Consider the following 19447-nt stretch of genomic DNA (forward strand, 5'->3'; position numbering starts at 1 on the left):
GCTTGGTGAGTGTCATGCAGGTAGGAAGCAGTCTCATGGCTTTCAGACTTCAGTGAATTGCAAAGTGGGATGGCCAGGACAGGGCCAAATGTTACTGTGACAGCTGGAGTTGCCTTCCAAGGAGAAAGTTTGGCATGTCAGAGAAATGCTGCACACCCAAAGCCCAGCCAGTCTCCATGGGCACCCTCCAGCCAACAGCAGGACTGGTGCCTTTGAAGGGCTGCTCCTCCCAGGTTGCCAGCAGTGCCCCAAAAGTCAAATAAATCCCTTTCCAGAGGTTAAGCCCATCCTTGAAGAGCAAACACAACTCTTGAGATTTTATTCAGACTCAGATGTCTCTTCTAGTTGCCAAGTCAGGGTGGGTAAATTCTACACTACATTACAACCAACATAGTATATTTTATTTTTTTTACTACACAGCATATTAGACAATGCTCAACAGTGTCAGTTCTTCTTGCACATCACTTCCAGCTCTGGCTCATAGATTCCAATGTGGGGTTGGCTCCAACCATCAGAAGACCTAAGTGTTCCCACAGACTCCTCTTCCCACTGTTCCCAGTCACAGCATGTCCCAGTGGCAGGGGGGAATGTGGTGTCCCCAAGAGGGGGAATGAGGAATGTCCCCACTGAGGGAATGGTCCCTGATCCCCTCTGCACCACAGAGAAGCCTTTCATGGGCCCCACACAACTGACACTGCTTGTGTTTCTTGTCCTTCAAAGAACCCCATTTTGACCTGGAGAGGCAAGAAAAATTACTGAGAGCCAAAGGCCCAGAGCTGAGCTCCTGGGAGAAGGGGCCAGGGCCCTCAGGAGATGGGGAGCAGCTCCACTGCCCAGTGCTGGGCATGGGCACTTGGGAGGAGCCCCCTGGCAGCAGCCATGGCTTGGACTGGCTCTCACCTGGCAGTGCTGTGAGCAGGGAACGTTCTGCTGCAATAGTCCTGCTGCAGGAACGGGTGAGATTGTGTTTCCAGGCAGTGCTGGATCAGCATGCTAGGAAAAACCTGTCTCCCATGTTAAGGGCCAAGTTTCCAGCTTCAAAGGTTGAATCCCTACAGAAATGCTAATTAATGCTTTTCCCTTCTCTGTCTTTCAGGGATCTGAACTACAACGAGCTGCTGGAATTCCCCGGGGCTATCAGGACACTGGGCCGACTGCAGGAGCTGTGAGATTTTCCTTTTATTCCTTTTCAAATCCACTCTCCGTGAGAGAGCGACCAATCAAGCATCGGGTGTGCTCTGACTTGAGGAGAGCACTCAGTCCAAGCCTTTCTTCTCCTTCCCAGCCCTATCCACTGCATCAAAGCAGTTTATCCCCTCGATTTCCATCAGCCCTGCCCAGCTCCCCATCAGCCTCCACACCTTGGGGGGGAGTGGGAGTCTCTGCCAGCCTTGGAGCAGGTTCCTCCTACTGCTCCTCACTCTCCTGTGCATCTCAGGGGCTCAAATTCCAGCTGTTCTCTGGCTGCTTCTGATGTCCATTCCCCAGCTTGGGACCACAACCCAGACTGAACCTTGTTATTGTGAGGCCACAGTTTCTGCAGGCACTGTGTGCCGCCTCCTCTAATGCAAAGAAATTAGGATAAATGTATAGGATTTCTCCCTTAGGATAAATTTACAATAGGGAATTACCAGTTTATGACCATTTTAGTGGATAGCTCTCCTTCCTCTAATGGGTCAGCCTGGGAGACACTAAAAATAAGAAACCATCCCAGTTATTACCCATGAAGGTAGAAGCCCCAGGGTGGGGTGAGTTGATGTGGATCCACAGTTCCTGTGTCACTGGTGCCAGGCTGAGGTGGGACAAAAGCAGCTGCCCTCATGTTTCTGGGAGCCTTGGAGTAAAAATCTGACACTACTTTTTTCTTTACTGGAAGAATTCTCATGAGACTTCTGTGTTCAGCCCAATATCATCATTATTCTCACCTTCAAAATGAGAATAAGATCCTTAATCCCCTTCGAGATGGCTTCTGAAATGCCTTCACTAAAGAGGCAAATTCCAAACAGTCCTCAACTAATCACCTGCTCACACTCCTCTGGGATAAACAACTTGGGCACCACCCAGAGCTTAGTCCTGGACACAGGAACCTGTGACTGCCTTTGCTGTACAGGAGGTCACACTGTGGCCACAGAGCTCCCTTCTGCTGAGCAAGTTTGCTGATAGAAATTTTCACAGAATTAAGAGAATGACCAGGTTGGAAGAGACCTCAAAGACCATTGAGTCCAACCCAGCCCCAACACCTCAACTCAACCCTGGCACCCAGTGCCACATCCAGTCTGTTTTAAACACACCCAGGGATGGTGACTCCACCACCTCCCCAGGCAGAACATTCCAGAACTTTATCATTCTTTCCATGAAAAACTTTTTCCTAATATCCAACCTAAATTTCCCTTGGTGCAGCTTGAGACTGTGTGCTCTGGTTCTGTCAGTTGGTTCTCAAGCTTAACCAAAACTATCCCAGCTACAAATCCTTTAAAGTCACATGGGCTGATAATTCCTGGCACACTCTGGTTGGCAGCTGTGGGGCTGTTATAGAAACCATCCACAAAAATTGTAGTTTCTGGTGGATAGAAAATCTTGTATTTGCTTGTTTCTGTTTCCTGACCTGTAAAGTGTTAAACCTGAAGTCCTTGTACCCTTGGTGGGGTTGGTGGGGTCACAAATGGAGTAAATGCAGCAGATTTTGTCCTGCCAAACCACAGACCTTGTTCACCTGCTGGGATGATGCTGCACCTGGGAAGGAGCCTATATCTCCTATATGATGAATATTTTGAAGGCTCTCTGGCTTTAAAAGTGTTGAGAAAAAAAGAATCATTTAATTAATATGAAGATATTTGTTTCTCCCAACAGTGGTTTTCACAACAACAACATCAAAGCTATTCCAGAAAATGCATTCGTTGGGAATCCCCTCCTCCAAACAATGTAAGAAAATTAAGTAATGTTTCCTACATCTTTACATTGCCCAGAAAGGAGCATTTCCTGCTGTCTTTAGTTGGGATTTCTGACAAATGACAACAATCTGATATTTGCTATCCATGTGCCCAAGCAGGCTGAAATTGCTGTTTCTGGGCTCCTCAGAACTGCTGTGGGTTCTCCTTTCAGAGGACAGTGTTGCCTCTGAACACAACCTCAGCAAAGCTGGTGAGAGAGAAGAAATGGCCATGGGAGTGAGGGGATGATTCTCTTTCCCACAGGAAGATAAGAGATCAGTGCCAAGCTCAGGATCTTTGAGGCCCTTGGGTGCTGGGGGATGTGAAGTTTTGGAATCCTCAAGGATGAGGATTTCCCTGCAGCTGACATTTGCTGATAGCAAGGAAGGAACAAAACACAGGTGGTCTGCATGGAAACCACCTAAGTCCTGGCTGACATCTGCTGCTGTTTATTCCTTGTGCTCAGAAAAGCTGCTGGCCAGCTTCAGCAGCAGCCACATGTGTCAGAGAGCTGGGACTGCAGATCCCCATGTGTCTGCCCAGACCTGGGACACAAAGCTCTGCAGATAAACACACCCAGCTGTCAGGTCATGTCTGCTCTGACCCAGGCACAGTCAGGGATTTTTGGATACTTCTCTGAACCACATAGATACTGAAAATCGCGTGACAAAAGCTCTGCTTGTCCAAACTGGACTTAAATTATAGAAATATCAATATCTGGAAAGCCATGGTGACACTGGGTGAAACCATTCAGTGCTCCAGCCAGAACCACCTGCCTCATCCCCATCTGCTTGGGCAGCATCCACAGGGTGATGATGGAGGCCAATACTCCCAGAATGTTCATCTCTCCATTGGATCTGCCCATCTACAGTTAGAGGGGGGAAGTGCTTCTTGCAGGAGGTGGCTCAACCCCTCCCATGTCTCACTGGGTCCTAGAAGAGCTCACTGCACTGACTGTGACAAGTGGGAAAGGTGCTGGTGCTGTGTGTGACACCACGGGAGGTGACACCAGTGCAAGGTGTTTCTCAATAGGACTGAAGAAGGGTTTTACACCTTTCCAGCCTATCTGGTTCAGCAGGACCCCAAAGGACCCATTCAGAGCAACAGGAGACCTCAGTTGTAGCAATGTCCAGCCAAAGCAGGCCATGGGAGAACCTGTGGTTAGCTGGGAAAAGAATTCCTCCCAGCCCAGCAGCACCTCCTGCATGGATGGCTTGCTGCTGGTGGCTCTGGGGCTCTTGACCCGTAACAGCATTTTCTCTTTGTGTGCAGCAGCCTCTGACCTGTTCCTCTTTCCCATTGCAGCCATTTTTATGACAATCCCATCCAGTTTGTTGGACAGTCTGCTTTCCAGTACTTGCCAAAGCTCCACACTCTGTAAGTTCACCAAGCCCATCCCCAGAGAGGTAACATCCAAGCTCCAAGCCCTGTGTACTGGGCACCTTTGTGGCCTCCTCCCTCCCTTTTTCAGAGCCCCTGTGCCAATAGAGGACCACGAAGCCACTCTCTTGTCCAACCCCAAAGGTTACTCCAAGGAGTAGACGCTGCTAATGTTTTCTTCTAAGGAAGGATATTTTTGAAAAGGGCATTTTGGAGACAGCCACTAATTCTTCCTCCCTACACAGCTGACAGGCACTGGGGCTTTCCAAGGTCTCCACAGCTGTGCCAGGAGCAGCAAAGTGCCACCCACAAGTGCCACAGCTTTTTCTGCTGTTGCATAATTGCCCAAACAGAAGGACACTGAAGGCATCTGCCTTCCTCCACAAGATGGAGGAGTGGAGGAACACATCCCAGCACCATGGCACAAATGTTATTACTGGGCAGCCAGCAGTGGCACTGCCTCCTGCACAGGTTTGGCCCTGTCCCTGTTCCAGGGCCACCAGCACAGGCTGGGCACCACCTGAACCACAGCAACTGCCCCACACTGGCATTTCAGCCAACCTGTTGTGGCACAGCACTAAAAATACTGAGGCAGAGGCAACCTCATAAATCTCTATTTATAAGCCTCACCCAGGCACATAAAATAAATCATTCAAATAGCCCTGCATTCTTTAGATCCAAATGCATAGACCCAGGGAGGCTTGGGTGGGATGCCCTGCTTACATTCCCCATGGTAATTGTTTGGGGTTTTTTGATTTAATTTGGGTAGAGATCGTGCCAAGAATGTCAGTGGCTGGGAGAGGCTTGGAGCTTGCCAAGTCTCCCTGCATGGAAGCCCCAGCTCCATCCTGCTGTATCCACACAGTGTCTGCTCCAGCCACAGGGACACGCTGGGGCTGGGCCCTGATCCCATCTGGGTGTGAGGAAGCAGATTTGCCACCCTGGCTGATGGGTCTGGAGCCTCCAGGTGCTCTGCCCACCTCACTGCAGCCTCGTTTCTCTGCAGGTCACTCAATGGAGCCACAGACATCAGGGAATTCCCAGACCTCAAAGGCACCACCAGCCTAGAAGTTTTGTGAGTGGCACCTCTCTCCCTTTTACCCTGCTAGCTGTGCTCTTCCTCCTCCAAGGTGGTCCAGGCTGTTTCAGTGAGGACAACTTTCCCAGTGCTGTGTTCAGCTCTGCCTCTCCCTGGTCGCTCACCCTTCTGCTTCGTTTCACCCCTGTGGCTCCTGAACCAGCTTTCCTCCCTGTGAGTGGCTCTCTCAGTACTCTTGAGTGTGCTCCAGCCTTTTGTTTGTTTGTTTGTTTGTTTGTTTGTTTGTTTGTTCCTTCCTTCCCTCCTGCACCTGTGAGTGCAGTGCTTCTGCTGCACCCCAGTGTCTCTGCCCATACTGGAACCAGCACCATGGTGCAGTTCAGAAACATCTGCCACCCAGGCTGGGACTCCTGCAGCTGCTCTGGTCCCCTCCTCACACCCCCAGGGCCTTGGAGGACACACTGCCCCTGGCCACACATGGTTCTCCTCCCCTGGACACCCTCCCCACACTGAGCCCTCACTGGAGCACCCCTGGGCAGGGTGTGGCCTGGCCCTGCCATGTCCTGGGGACAGGGACACACCATCCATCCCTCACACACAGCTTCTGAGGAGTCCTGGCTCCTGGCCTGTCCAGTCTGGACAGTGGGAGCAGGGATGGCAGAGAATGCTACAGAGGCCACTGTCACCTGCCCCCAGCAAGGCCAAGGACAGCTGTGAATTCAGTACTCAGCAGTGGCCCAGAACTCTTCATAGAATGGCCCAGAACTCCTCACATTCACCTTAGCCAGGTCCAGCAGCAGTGCCTCTTTCCAAAGCTGCCAGGCAGGATTTTATGCTCTCCCTGTATTTTATTGCCCGACTGATATTGTCTCTCCTGCCACTGTCTGGGACTGGGTTTCTGGGTCAGAGTCTGTGTGCTGGCTGTCAGCAACAGCATTTCTTCTCTCTCCTCCATCCCTCCAGGACCCTGACCCGGGCAGGAATCCATTTCCTCCCCAGAAGGATGTGCCAGCAGCTGCCCAGCCTCCGAGTCCTGTGAGTAACCCGTGTCCCTGGCCTGCCTGGTCCTTACAAAGTGCCCTCAGGAACTGGGCTTGCCTTTTGTCAAGCTCAGGGAAAGGACCAGCTGTGGAAGACCATCCTGGGGTTCTTGCTCCCATCATTTTGCCATGCAGAAATCACCACCTTCTTCATCACTGCTTTGAGTTCTTGCTTGTTCTTGCCCTTGCTGCTCCATCCCCAGTGCTGCTCTGGTCCCAGGGCTGCACCAGCACCTCCTCCTTGCTCTGCACAGCAGGCCCTGTCCCCTCCCCATGCAGGGGGAGTAGAGAGAGAACAAAAGGGGATGGGTAAGGATGGCCACAGCCCTTCACAGCTCCTCTCAGCCCAAAAACAAGGGGGAAATCACCTTCACCCTCTGCCCCAGCCTTGGCTTATTGCAGCTGGAGCTGCAGCAAGGGCCATCACCTGGAGGAGGGATCCTGTTCATATCCCAGGAGGGATCAGGTCTGACCTGATGGAGACCTGTGAGGCCACAAGGCCTCATTTCCTCACCTGGGGCAGCACAGTCAGGTCAGGGTTTTGCTTGCTCTCTGTTTCTTTGGCTCTGCCTGCTTAGCCAGGCACTGAATGATGCTGGGGGTTCATGCTCTCTCCTTTAGCTTGGTACATGATGAAATCAACATCTCAGAAAGGTTCTGCATCATCTCAGGAATCACACCCCTGGTTCCTGAGATCCCCAACTATGTTTGCAGTCAAAGACATCCTCAGGAAATGAGTCATGAGCCAGATTTATACAAGTTTGCAGCCTTAGGGCAACAACAGGCTTGCCTCTCATCAGTCTTTATACAAGCAAGCTGAAAAAGAAAACAAGTTTGTTCCAGGAAAGCAACAGGAGTGAATTCTTGATCACAGAAATTGGAAACAAGAGTAAAACATAAAAATAAAAGAAGACAATTTGTAACTTAGGAGATTACAGGCTTTTGGTTCCAGATGTCCCTGTGGGGAAGATCTCCCATCTTTAGACACATGGACCAATTCAATGGATGAGTTGCTACAAAAGTGCAGCCTTTGGGCTGGCCCAGGCTGTTGGGTCCCAGAGCTCTGTTTATGGTTGCAGTTATCAGACTGCAAGCCCTCACAGCAGAGCCTGTTCTTTGTGCCTACCCCCACCACCATGTGGGACAGTTTTATTGGGACACACCACCTTGTTCCTTGCCCCCTGTTCCTCTTCCCCAGTGAACATTCCTGACATTAACTGCATTGCTTTTGGGTTTGGAGACAGAGCGTGAGGGCCAATGTTTGTGCATGTTCACATCTCTCTTGCCTCTGAAATGCCTTGGCCCCTGTCCCCACAGAGCCAGTGCTGCTCTCTGCCTGGCTCTGGGCAGCCACAGGAGCTGTGGCTGTGACACCTCTGGCCATAGACGACAGGTACAGCTGCATTTCCAGGTGGGGATCCTCTGCAAGGACCCTGCACAGGGACTGTGGAGCCATCCTGGGATGCCCCACACAGGCAGGGCAGCCTTTGGCATCAACCTGGCATCATCCTGCTGCTTTCATCCAGAGCTCCTGCTCAGGGCACAGATTTCCTGTACCCATGGTACTCCTGAGGTGGGAGGGACCCACAAGGATCATTGAGTCCAGCTCAGAACACCCCAACAATCCCACCCTGGGCCTGATAGAGTAGTCCAAATGCTCCTTGGGCTCTGGAAGATTTGTCTTTCTCCTCAAGCAGAAATAGGTGACACTGCCCTGAGCAGAGCTGAAGTCCCTTGGTGCCATCAGCACCTTCATCCAGCTGTGTTCCCAACAGAGCATGAGTGACTGAGGCTGCTCTGTTTGTAGATTCTGGGCTGCACCTGGTTGCCCTCACTCTGGAGGAGCCAGAAACAACTCCTGGGGCTGGTTCTCCCCCATCACTGTTAGCTCACCTCCAGCCCTGTCAAGCCCAATGCATTGACACAGGGACCAGGGAAAAGTGACTGATTCTAAGGACTTTTCTCCAGCCTGGGTGAGCACAAACCTTTTGCTTGCTTTTCCCTCCCTCCTCCTCTCCACCATGGAAAACTGGTGGTGAGTGGGTTGGCAAAAAAAAAATAATAATTGAAATATTTTAGGAGCAATCTATTGGCAGAAAGATGGAAACCGAGTTTGGAAAGTCGGCTGAGAAACCACATACAAAACTTTACCCTGGGGTAAATTTCCCTTGAACAACCACAAATCCAGTCTCTGCTGGTGGGGGAAAGAGCTGGGTTTAAACATTGCTCCTTACCCAGCCTGTTTCAGCTTCAATAAATTTTCATTAAGCTGGGCCAGGGTGGGTTTTCCTCTGACTATGAAGCCACTCTGGACGCTGACAGGACACTCAGGACACTGAGCCATGAACCAGTGGCAAGAGGAGTTTGCTGCAAACTGCTTTTGAGTGACCAGAGGTTGTCAAAGTGTGTGATGTCCTGAACCAAATCCCTGCCAATGCCACAACCCCTTCCCTGACCTTGGGACAAAGCCAGGAAAGGCTGAAGGAGGAGCAGGCAATGGGCTTGCTGTGCCAGGAGGGAGCTGGTCAAATCCTCCCCAGGCTCTGCAGGCACAGCTGCAGCTTGTGCAAGCTCTGGCAGAAAAATCTCTGTGCTGTGCCCATGGAAAGCAGGGCTGGGCATGGCAGAAGTGGCACAGGAGGGTTTCCTTTCCCAGCTGACTTGAGGCTGGGGAGGACAAGCCCACCCCAGCTGTACCAGCAGCTCCATCAGCCCACAGGCTGTGCAGGGAGCTGGGCTGGGGGTGGGTGAGTGGGGAAATCATGGGACAGGACCTTGCACAGAGATCAAGGGGCAACCCTCATCCTGCACAGAGATCATGGAGCAACCCTCATCCTGCACAGAGATCAAGGGGCAGCCCTCATCCTGCACAGAGATCATGGGGCAAACCTCATCCTGCACAGAAACTGTGTTAGTGTTCTCAGGGGTCTGAGGATGAGGGAAGAGACAAGGATCTGACTCCATGTTTAGAAGGCTTGATTTATTATCTTATGATATATATTACATTAAAACATAAAAGAATAGAAGAAATTATTTCATCAGAAGGCTAGCTAAGAATAGAAAAAGAAAGAATGATAACAAAGGCTTGTGAGTCAGAGTCTGAGCCAGCTGACTGTGATTGGCCATTAATTAGAAACAACCACATGAGACCAATCCCAGATGCACCTGTTGCATTCCACGGCAGCAGATAACCATTGGTTACATTTTGTTTTTGAGACTTCTCAGCTTCTCAGGAGGAAAAATCCTAAGGAAAGGATTTTTCATAAAAGATGTCTGTGACAAGAAATGATGGGGCAGCCCTCACCTTGCACAGAGACACCCAGAGCCAGCAGCAGCTGCAGGGTGGAGATCCCACTCTCTGGGTTACCAAAAGTGGAGCTGTGCAGGATGAGGTGAGGTCTCCTCGCTCTCCAGCAGTACCTGCCTTGCAAGGGAGGGCTCAGGGGCTCTGGCTTTTGGTGTCCCAACATTCCTGTGCTGTCCTTTCCCTGCAGAGAGCTGTCACACAACCAAATTGAGGAGCTGCCAAGTTTCCACCGGTGCCAGCAGCTGGAGGAGCTGTGAGTATGGAAATGTCCTTGTTTGTGCTGTGCTTGTTTGTGGGGAAAAAGGGCTGCTTTGAGGAGAGGGGTGGTTCCCACCCACAGAACTCCCAAGCACTGGGGAAGTTGGGCATTGTAAGTCACTGTTTGGAGTGCAACTGGACCAGAGCTCCACTGTCAGGATCTTTAGAGTGACCCCAAGAAAAGTTGGAAAGTCTCTTTTCCCAGCCCAGTGCTCAAAGAAGGAGTCAGAACTCTTCATTTCTCAGTCTCAAGGTTGTTTATTGTTTCTTATCTATAAAAAATTTTCTCCTGCCCCGCTGAGGTCCATCCAGCAGGACAGTTCCAGGCACTCTGCCTGCCCCCAGGGCAGGGTTATGTCTTTATACTAAAAACTACCTGTACAATATTTACAATTACTTTCCAATACCTATCACCTGTGTTAGACACTGAGCTTCTACTCTAAACCAATCCAAAAGTGCCACCATCACAGCAGAAGATGGAGGCCAAGAAGAAGGAGAAAGGCTGGACACACCCAGATCCCTCCATCTTGTCCCCTGAACCCCCATACCAAAAACCCCAAAATCTGCTTTTCCACCCCATGATAACTTCACTATTATTCTACCTAAACTGTTGTGGCTTGCAGATCTTCATCTAAGGTTGGTAATTCATAATCAAACCCAGAGGTGTTTTGGGCTCCATGCCAGGGTCTCTGAGCCCCCTGGCAGGGGTCCTGGCCATCCTGGACAGCCAGAGGGATGTTCTGGGTTCCCACACTCCACTCTGCCCCTGTGCACATACAGAATAAAAACACATCCCCTGTGCACAGGAGCTTAATTCAGTCAGGTCCTATCAGAGGTCCCAGCCACTTCAAACAGAAGTAGGAGGTGACAGCACTGAATTCCCTTCTCTAACTCCAGTCCCACCATGAGCTAATCAAGAATGGGGTTTATGTCCACCATAAATGTCTTCTGCTCCAAGGAGGGGCCCCATGCCATGGGCACAAAGCAGCTCTTGTCCACCCTGAAGGGGGATTCTTTCCTCAGCTGTAGCTCTGGAACTGGGTCCTCTCCAGGCCTCCGGAGGCACTGCTGCTGCTCTGAGACAAAGTTACTCACACTCAGCTCAAAATGTGGCCCTACACTTCAAACAGAACACAAGTTCTTGGCCTTTTTGAGAAAAACTGTTAAAAAAACCACTTAAGATGATAGACTCCATGATTTTTCACAGAATTCTGCTACCTGGAAGAGCAGATGTATGGGAGCAGCATCCCCATTGTAAAACCCCACAGGAGAGGTTGTCCCTGCTCTCTGTAGCACCTCAGCCTGGATAGTCAGAGCAGCTCATCCAGCCTCAGCAAACTGGACATTAAAACACTGTGAAACTACATGGAAATGAGAGTACACAGCCTCTGCTGCTTTTTATGGCAGCTGTGAGAGTAACCTCAGAAAAACATTTGAAAAAAAATTTTTAAAGACCATAAAAAGGCAAATGTTCAGAATTTCAAATCTGTAGTTTCACACATTCTGCCTGAGTTCCTTCTTACAGAATTTTATAATATGCCAAATTCAGACTTAACATTAATATAGAATCACGCTAAATCCCAGCTTCTGGCTACTGATGTAAAATAGATTATACCTATGTACCTATTAACATATTAATATCAAATTAATATTAAAGATTAGTATTAAATATTAATATTAAATATTAACATTAAATATTAATATTTAATATTAATATTTAATTTTAATATTTAATTTTAATATTTAATTTTAATATTTAATTTTAATATTTAATATTAAATTGATTTTTTTCTTATTAAGGGACCAAAATTAGCTTTTGGTCTCTTAACCCCAAAGTTATTTTCCTGTAAGCCCCACCCCACCAAGCATCAGTATTCCTGATGGTTTGAAACAAGTCTGGTGGTGCCTGGTGGTACAGCCTGGCACACAAAGAGCTCAGCTGTGCCCTCCCTCTGCTGTAACTGCTGGCTTGCAGACCTTCACCTGCACACACAGGTGACCCCTCACAGCTAAACACCCCTAAATTATCTTCTCAACCTTGCTGCAATACCCCTTCTGCCCAAACTCCACCTCTTCCCATCAGTGAGACCCCCAAATCTGTGCCCAGATCCTCCAGTGGCTCCCAGGTGAAATCCTGGCTGCAGTCAGGGGCACCATGGGGGCAGCTCAAGGCTTAGGGAGGAGCAAAGTGGGAAACCAGTGTGGATTTAGAGATAACAGGGCATCTTTGGCCTCTGCACAGTTCTTCACTGAGCCATGATGGCATCAAAAGCAGAGGCTGTCTGAGCCCTGGAGCTGCCTGTAGGAGAGAATGGCTTTGACACATTTTGTTGCTCGTCCTGTTTAACTCCTGAAATCAGAGCAGGTCTCCCAAGCACAGCAACTTCCACAGTGACAGTGCTGCCCTGGGACAAGGATCTCCATCACTGCCTTCAGCTCTCTTCTCAAACCAGTTTCTGTTTTCCCAGGGGTCTCCAGCACAACAAGATCCAGGAGATCAGAGCAGACACCTTTGTGCAGCTGCTGGCCCTGCGCTCCATGCAAGTATTGTCTGCCAGGGACCAGCTGGGGCTGTGCTGGGGAGGGGACTGAGAGCCCAGGGGGGCTGGGGCAGCTCCCAGGCTGCCTCTGTCTCTGCTTTTCTGTCGAGTCCCTCTGTAGGAGCATCAGGGGTAGGACAGTGGGGATGGATGGAGAGGAGAGATCTCTGCAGCCAGGGCTTGGAACTTGTGGGTTATTGCAAAGGGCCTGGGTGCAGGGCCCTGCTGGGAGCTGCCAGCCACAGCTGGAGCAGGACTGAGAGAAGAGAGGGGGAGAGAGGATGAGAGGGCAAGAGAGTAAAAGGGCAAGAGAGCAAAAGGGCAAGAGAGTAAAAGGGCAAGACAGTAAAAGGGTAAGAGAGCGAGGTTCCCATTACAATACCATGAATCTTCTTCTATGTTGAATATTCTAATTCTCACTAACCAATCTAGTACAAGATACAAATCCTATAGCATTTACATACAGCCTATAAGAATCATTACATTCCCATACTGTGTTACATTTTAAACCCTAAAAACTCCTCTTTGGGCCCCTTCTGCCAAGCTGTAGGGTCTGCTCTGACCCTTGGGCCTGTCTGCAAGCAGAGGGTGTTGTTCCATCAAAAGGGGATCACCTTCAGCTGGCCACACCATTGTTTTCCAGTTGTTCAGTGACTGAGGGATCTCAAAGCTTGCTTTCATTTCAATCTCACAGTTTCCATATTCTCAAAATCTCTTGCCAGGCAATCATATTTATAAGGCTTTCCTGTCTCATCCTCCCCAACATCCCTTTTCCATTCCTCCTTAGGAAGGGAGGAGGGCACAAACCATCCTTTGGCTTCCCCTGTGCCTGCAGCCCCCCTTCCTTACCTGCCCCCTCATGCCCACACCCAGCTCTGCCAAGGCAGATCCCACATCACAGACTGGCTCCTGAATGCCAGGAGCAACCCAGGGCAGTACCTGAGTGTACCTGAGCTACACAGGTTGGTCCTGGGCCACCCCTGGAAGAGCATCTTGTTTAGTTTGAAAGCTCCTCAGCAGTTCATGTGCCACAGGTGCACCCAAGCACCTCCCACACACCCAGTCACCTCCCAGGTGCCTGGCAAGGCCCTGAAGGGCACCACTGGCTCTGTGACATCTGGGAAGAGCCCTGATGGTCTTTATTTGCTGTTCTGTTAGGAAGGGAACTAAATCCCACCAAACCTGCTCCCATGGTGCAGCAATGTGAGTGCCATTTCATGGTTCCTGGGATTCCCTGAGTGTCACAGACACTACGGTTACACCTGAGGTGTGGCAGGTGACTGCAGACACCCAGGAAAACCTGAGCATGCTGCCCCAGCCCAGTCACACACAGAGAGAAAGCTCTGACAGCTTTGGGTGTGTTCTGGTCCCTGGGAAAGGATTCATCCCACCCAATGCACACACACCTGAGCAGGTATCTTGGCTCCCTTAGAGCTGGAGAGATGAAGGTCCTGTAGCCAGCCTTAGGGCAAGAAATGTGTCCCAGTTTGCTGGTTCCCTCTGCCCTGCTTACAGAGGGAGTGGAGCTGTCTCACTTGGATGGAGGCAGAGCTTTTTGAGGGGACTCAGTGAACCCAAAGCTCCTGTGCATGGCAGGAGACATTCTAAAATCACCTTCCCCAGAGCCCTGGCCTGTTGGGTACCTGTTGCCAATTCCTCAACTTCTGGGTCTCAGGCTGGGCCTTCCCTGGGGGCTCCCCTGTCAGGGGAGACCCTTCTGGAGTGGTTCTGTGTCAGGAAAAAGAGATGCACTGGATTTTTTTGGTCTTCAGGTTCCTGTTTATTATTATCTTATCTAGAGTTTTGCACGCTGTCCACATCAGGCTCAGCACACTGGAAAAGCACCACAAAATGGCCAACAATCTCTTGTTCCAAGGTCTTTTAAGACTAAACTATCCAATTAAGAACTGACACCTAGATTATTTTCCCTTTTAACCCAATAACTGATCCCACAGAGCCTGCAATGTGGATTTTTCCCAATTACAAAAGTCCCAATTACAAAATGCCACCCAAACCCATGGAGAAGAAGGAAGAAGAAGCAGGAAGAAGAAACCCAGGAGGACACCCTGTGCCCTCCATCTTGCTTCCATCCACAACACACTAAAAACCCCAAAACCTCAATTTCTCACCAAGTGATACACCTACACTACTCTCTATAATCTATTTCACACTTTTGTGGATTCTTTCTCCATGGATGAGGGTCAAAGTCAGCGCTCCCCTGGGGGTCAGGGCACCCCAGAACAGACAGAGAAATATTCCCAGTGCCCTGGGTTTGCACACTGGCCCTATCTGCCTGTGCCCCACCCAGCACTGTGACTGCACTGGGGGTGCTCTGGCACTAAGGCATGCCCTGTTTGGCATGTTGGCAAAAAATTCCCAAATTTACAGAAATTAAACCAGAAAAGAACATTTTCCATTGATCCTTTCCCATTGGTCTCAGCAGAGGAGCTCCTGCAAGGCAAACTCTTGTGCCCTCTGTTGGAAACCACCCATATACAGACCCAGACTTGTCTGGGGGGAGCTGCAATGGGACAAAAATTGCTGCTGACCAAGGGGCTACAGATCCCACATGTGCTCCCACCAGGGCCCTTGGCTGGGCCAGTGTCAGCAGCTTCACTGCCCTGCTCTGCTCTCTTCTTAGTGCTGTGTCCTTGCCTTGCAGAGACCTGAGCTGGAATTACATCCAGTTTATTCACCCAGAAGCCTTTGTGACCCTGCACTCCCTCACCAAGCTGTAAGTTGCAGGGATATTTCTGTCATCAGGGATGGGAGGTATCTGAGCACCTCAGACTGACTCCCTGGGCTACCAGAACACCTGGGATTTAGCTGTTGGAAGATTGATGTGTTGAGGTGCATGTCTCAGCCCTGATGTGGACACAACAAATCCCAAGGTTTCCTATTAATACTATTAATAAAGGGATGATGAAGTGCAGGAGGGGCCATCTTCAAGATGCTCTCATCCTGAACACTAAACCTCCATTTCCTGATGCTTCCATAGCTGCCTTAGATGCCTTTAAGGAAGATCAGCAGGATGGGCTGTTTCTGCAAGAGTCACTGCAGACCATCTGTGCTGGCTCTGGAGGGCCCCAGGTCTCAGCCCCCTCTCTAAAAGCCTTGGGTATTTTATGGGCTGGGACCTGCAGTCATCCCTGACCCACAGTGGAAGGGATGTGTGGGGCATGGACGTGCACAGGGAGGGAGAGGCCACCCAGAGCTGCCAGCATGGCCACCAAGCCCAGCCCCTGCAGCGGTCACCTCCAGAGGCTCCTGGCCCCAGAGCAGCACCAGCCCCATTTCAGCATCACATCAAGGGAGAAACTGAGGCAGTGCCCTCTGCTTGGCTGAGATACCTCTGGCAGCAGAGCCCTGACCATGGTCTCCCTCTCTGCTTTCCCCTCACCAGGGACCTGACTGACAACCAGCTGGTCACGCTGCCCCTGGATGGTTTGGCTGGACTGACCCATCTGAAGCTCCAGGGCAACCCAGCTCTCTCTGAGCCCTTCACCAAGGAGAGCTTCCCCAAAATGAGGTACTTGGGGTGTTGGCTCTTTCCCTTCTGGTGTTCAGCACAGGCTGTGTTTGCTCACAGCACTCAGCCTCCTGCTCTCCTGGCCCATCTCGTGCTGTCCCCACACTTCCAGGCCCATGGGTTGAGGAGGATCCATCTGCTGCTAGCACATCTCATCTTTAATATGTTCCATGGGAGAGCAGTGATGTGCTCCCAGGCCACCACCCCCACCCCAAACACACAAGTGGAAAACGTGGAGCAGGCCCAGCTCAGGGCTCCTCTCAATGGAAAACATTCCCAGAAGCAGTCCTACCTAATGACATCCAGGTTTTCTTCCATAAACTCTGCTTGTGTGGCCGTGTCTTGTCTGTTATGGATTAATGAGGAGCCTGAAGGAGTCAAGCTGATGAAGAAGAGGCTGCAAAAGGCTCTGAGCAGAGTGCTGTGCTGCAGGCTCAGACTTTCCGACCCTCCTTGGCTCCTGGGTCCCAGTGTGGCACCTGCCTTTGAGCTTAGACACCCATGGTCCAGGGAACACAAATTCCTCCCAGATAAAGTCATCTCTTGCTTGGGTGTCCCAGGGAGTTCCCTTCAAGCTAAGAATGCATAAGCTGATGCTCCCACTCATCCAGGATGGGTTCCCAAAGCTGGAGCTTCTCCAGTTTCCACACAGGGCTGGGGTCACAGGTCACTGGACCAACACAGGGTTAGAGCTCAGGCCTGAGGAGGAGTGTGGAGCTCTCCCTTCAGGTGCCTCAGCAGTGCTGCCTGCAGGGCTCCCTCCTTCTGACTTTTTTAATTCATAGCTAGGAAATGTTGTATGATGGGTTTCCAAATGTTTCCGACAGGGGGTTCCAGAAGCTCTTGGAGGGTTTTCCACACCCAAGATCATACAACAATGGTGTGGGTTGGACAGAAACATTAAAGCTCATCCTGTTCCACCCCCTGCCATGGACAGGGACACCTTCCACCAGCCTTGGTTGCTCCAAGCTCTGTCCAGCCTGGCCTTGGACACTTCCAGGGATGGGGCAGCCACAGCTTTTCTAGGCAACCTGTGCCAGGGCCTGCCCACCCTCACATGGAAGAATTTTTTCCCAATATCCCATCAAACCCTGCCCTTTCCAGTAGGAAATGAGGATTCCTTGTCCTGTCCCTCCAGACCCTTGTCCAAAGTTCCTCTCCAGCTTTCTTCACACAACCACAGAACCAGAGAATCATTAATGTTGGAAAAGACCTCTGAGATCATCGAGTCCAACCTGTGACCAGTCCCCACCTGGTCACCAGCCCAGAGCAGTCCGTGCCACCTCCAGTTGTTCCCTGAACACCTCCCAGGATGGGGACTCCATCACCTCCCTGGGCAGCCCCTTCCAATGTCTAACAAGCCCTTCCTTGAAGGAATTCCTCCTGATTCCAACATGAGTCTCCCCTGGTGTAGTTTGAGGCCATTTTCTCTCTCCCTGCAGCTTAGTGCCCAGAGAAGAGACCAATCCCCACCTTGTTGCAATCATCACTTGTGTAAGGAGTGATAAGGTCCCTGCTGATGGGGGAGAGCTTCCTTTTCTCCAGGCTGAGCCCCCTCAGCCACTCTCCATATGATTTACTCTCCAGACCCTTCCCCAGCTCCATTTCCCTTTCCTGACTGCAGCCCCTCAATGTCTTCCTTGAAGTGAGGGGTCCAGAGCTGGGCACAGGACTCAAGCTGCACCCTCACAAGTGCCAAGCTCCTTTAGGCCCTGCAAGGGGCTCTGAGCTCTCCCTGGAGCCTTCTCTTGTCCAGGTGAGCACCCCCAGCTCTCCCAGCCTGGCTCCAGAGCAGAGGGGCTCCAGCCCTGGAGCAGCTCCCTGGTCTCCTCTGGACCTGCTCCAACAGGCTGTCCCTTGTGCAGGGTGGGTCAAGTTCAGCACTTCCAGGGTGTTTCTCCTCTAAATTAGTTCCATTCACATCTCTTGAGCTGGTTTGTGTTTGTAGCAGAGAAACTGAGCCTGCAGCAGTGCTTCAGTGAACCATGCCAGGCAATGGAGCCCATTAACATTCCCTAAATTTGGGGTACTGCCATTAAGCAGCCCTACTCTTGGGGCATGTCTGGAGGACTCATCTGGGAGCAGTTCTTAGCCTTGCTGGGAGGATCTGCACCTCCCTACCACCTTTCAATAATAGGATCTAATTTGGAGCTTATAACAGGAAACGAGCTTGTATACAGAGTTTCCAGACCCTCCCGGGGCTCGGCCAGAAATGTTTGGGAACATAAAACAAAAGCATATTTTTAGAATATAGAGTTTTACCATATTTACTGATCTTGTCAGAGGACCTTAATTGTCTGGAAAACCTGGGGTTCCTTTGCCTTCATCATCAGTCTCCCTGACTTCCAGCAAAGCCAAAAATGCAGCTGCTGACAGACAGCCTGGTATTGCATCCAGATGATGCTCAGCTGCTGCTGAATTAACCTTGTCATACATGCTATAATTAGCAACTATCAATCAACTTTCAAGTAGAAATCAGACATATTTAAATAACTTGCTTCATTTGGGAGACCCGAGAATTCCCTGCCTGAGCTGGGACTCCTGGAACTGGAGTTTGAAGGTGCCCTCAACAGCAAGCAAGGGGAGCCTTGCTCTAGGGAAGCTTCCCCTTGAAGGAAGGAAAGGATGCCTAGGAAAACATGGCCTTGGGGTAAAAATTGAAGACTGTACATTGGATAGAGGGGCTAGTTTATTCTGAGGAGAACAGCAGAAGGGTTTTTAGGAATGTGGTGGTTTAGGAATGGTATTCTCCAATTTAGTGTTCCTGCTAAAACCATGCACCACTCCACTCCTCCCCAACTGGAGGCACAAAAGGCCAAGATCATGGGTTGAGATAAGAACAATTTACTGGAAACAGCAATGAGATAAGACACAAACACTAACAGCAACAATATTAATAACAAAAAGCATAAGAAAAGAAAGTTATTTACATGGAAAGCCCCCAAAAACAAACAAATGCCAGATGGCTCCTCCACCACATTTTCTCTTTTCCCCCTAGCCCCCAGCAATGAGTAAAATGGTACAGAACAACCTCTGGGTCCTGGCCATGCTCCCTCACACCTCCTGCAAAAATTAACCCTGTTCTGGCTGGAACCAGGACAAGGAACTGTCTGGGAATTGTAGAGCAGTTTCCAAACCTGGTGTTTGACAACATTCTATTGACTGACAGTGTCTTAAGCACCAAAAGTGGTGCAGAGAGGCCATGGGCTGCCCTGGGTCCATGGAGTCCTGCACCAAAGGACCTGCACCCTGTCCTACATGGAGTCCTTCACCAAAGCCAAGTCCCTCTCCACTGTAACCATCAGCACACAGACCAGCTTTTGCCATGTCAGCAGCACAGGTACCAAAATTGGAATGATACAGAGAAGTTCAGCATGGGTCCTGCACAGAAATTCATGGAGTGTTCCATATTTTTTTGACTCAG

General features: G+C 50.4%; 1 protein-coding gene and 1 non-coding gene across 2 annotated transcripts in view; both read left to right on the forward strand.

Annotated features, from left to right (window-relative positions):
- Nucleotides 1-19447, forward strand: part of LGR6 (leucine rich repeat containing G protein-coupled receptor 6) — a 172279-nt gene that overhangs the window by 142423 nt on the left and 10409 nt on the right. Inside the window, exons 7-15 of the mRNA XM_054648754.2 lie at nucleotides 1097-1165; nucleotides 2851-2922; nucleotides 4236-4307; nucleotides 5317-5385; nucleotides 6313-6384; nucleotides 9884-9949; nucleotides 12423-12494; nucleotides 15157-15228; nucleotides 15898-16023. Coding sequence (XP_054504729.2) covers nucleotides 1097-1165; nucleotides 2851-2922; nucleotides 4236-4307; nucleotides 5317-5385; nucleotides 6313-6384; nucleotides 9884-9949; nucleotides 12423-12494; nucleotides 15157-15228; nucleotides 15898-16023 — 690 coding nt within the window. The remainder of the gene's footprint in view (nucleotides 1-1096; nucleotides 1166-2850; nucleotides 2923-4235; nucleotides 4308-5316; nucleotides 5386-6312; nucleotides 6385-9883; nucleotides 9950-12422; nucleotides 12495-15156; nucleotides 15229-15897; nucleotides 16024-19447) is intronic.
- On the forward strand, nucleotides 19344-19438 carry LOC129130516 (U6 spliceosomal RNA). The gene has a single exon (XR_008535545.1). It is a non-coding gene; the product is annotated as a U6 spliceosomal RNA (small nuclear RNA).

The sequence above is a fragment of the Agelaius phoeniceus genome, chromosome 25 (genome assembly GCF_051311805.1).
Source record: "Agelaius phoeniceus isolate bAgePho1 chromosome 25, bAgePho1.hap1, whole genome shotgun sequence".
NCBI lineage: Eukaryota > Metazoa > Chordata > Aves > Passeriformes > Icteridae > Agelaius > Agelaius phoeniceus.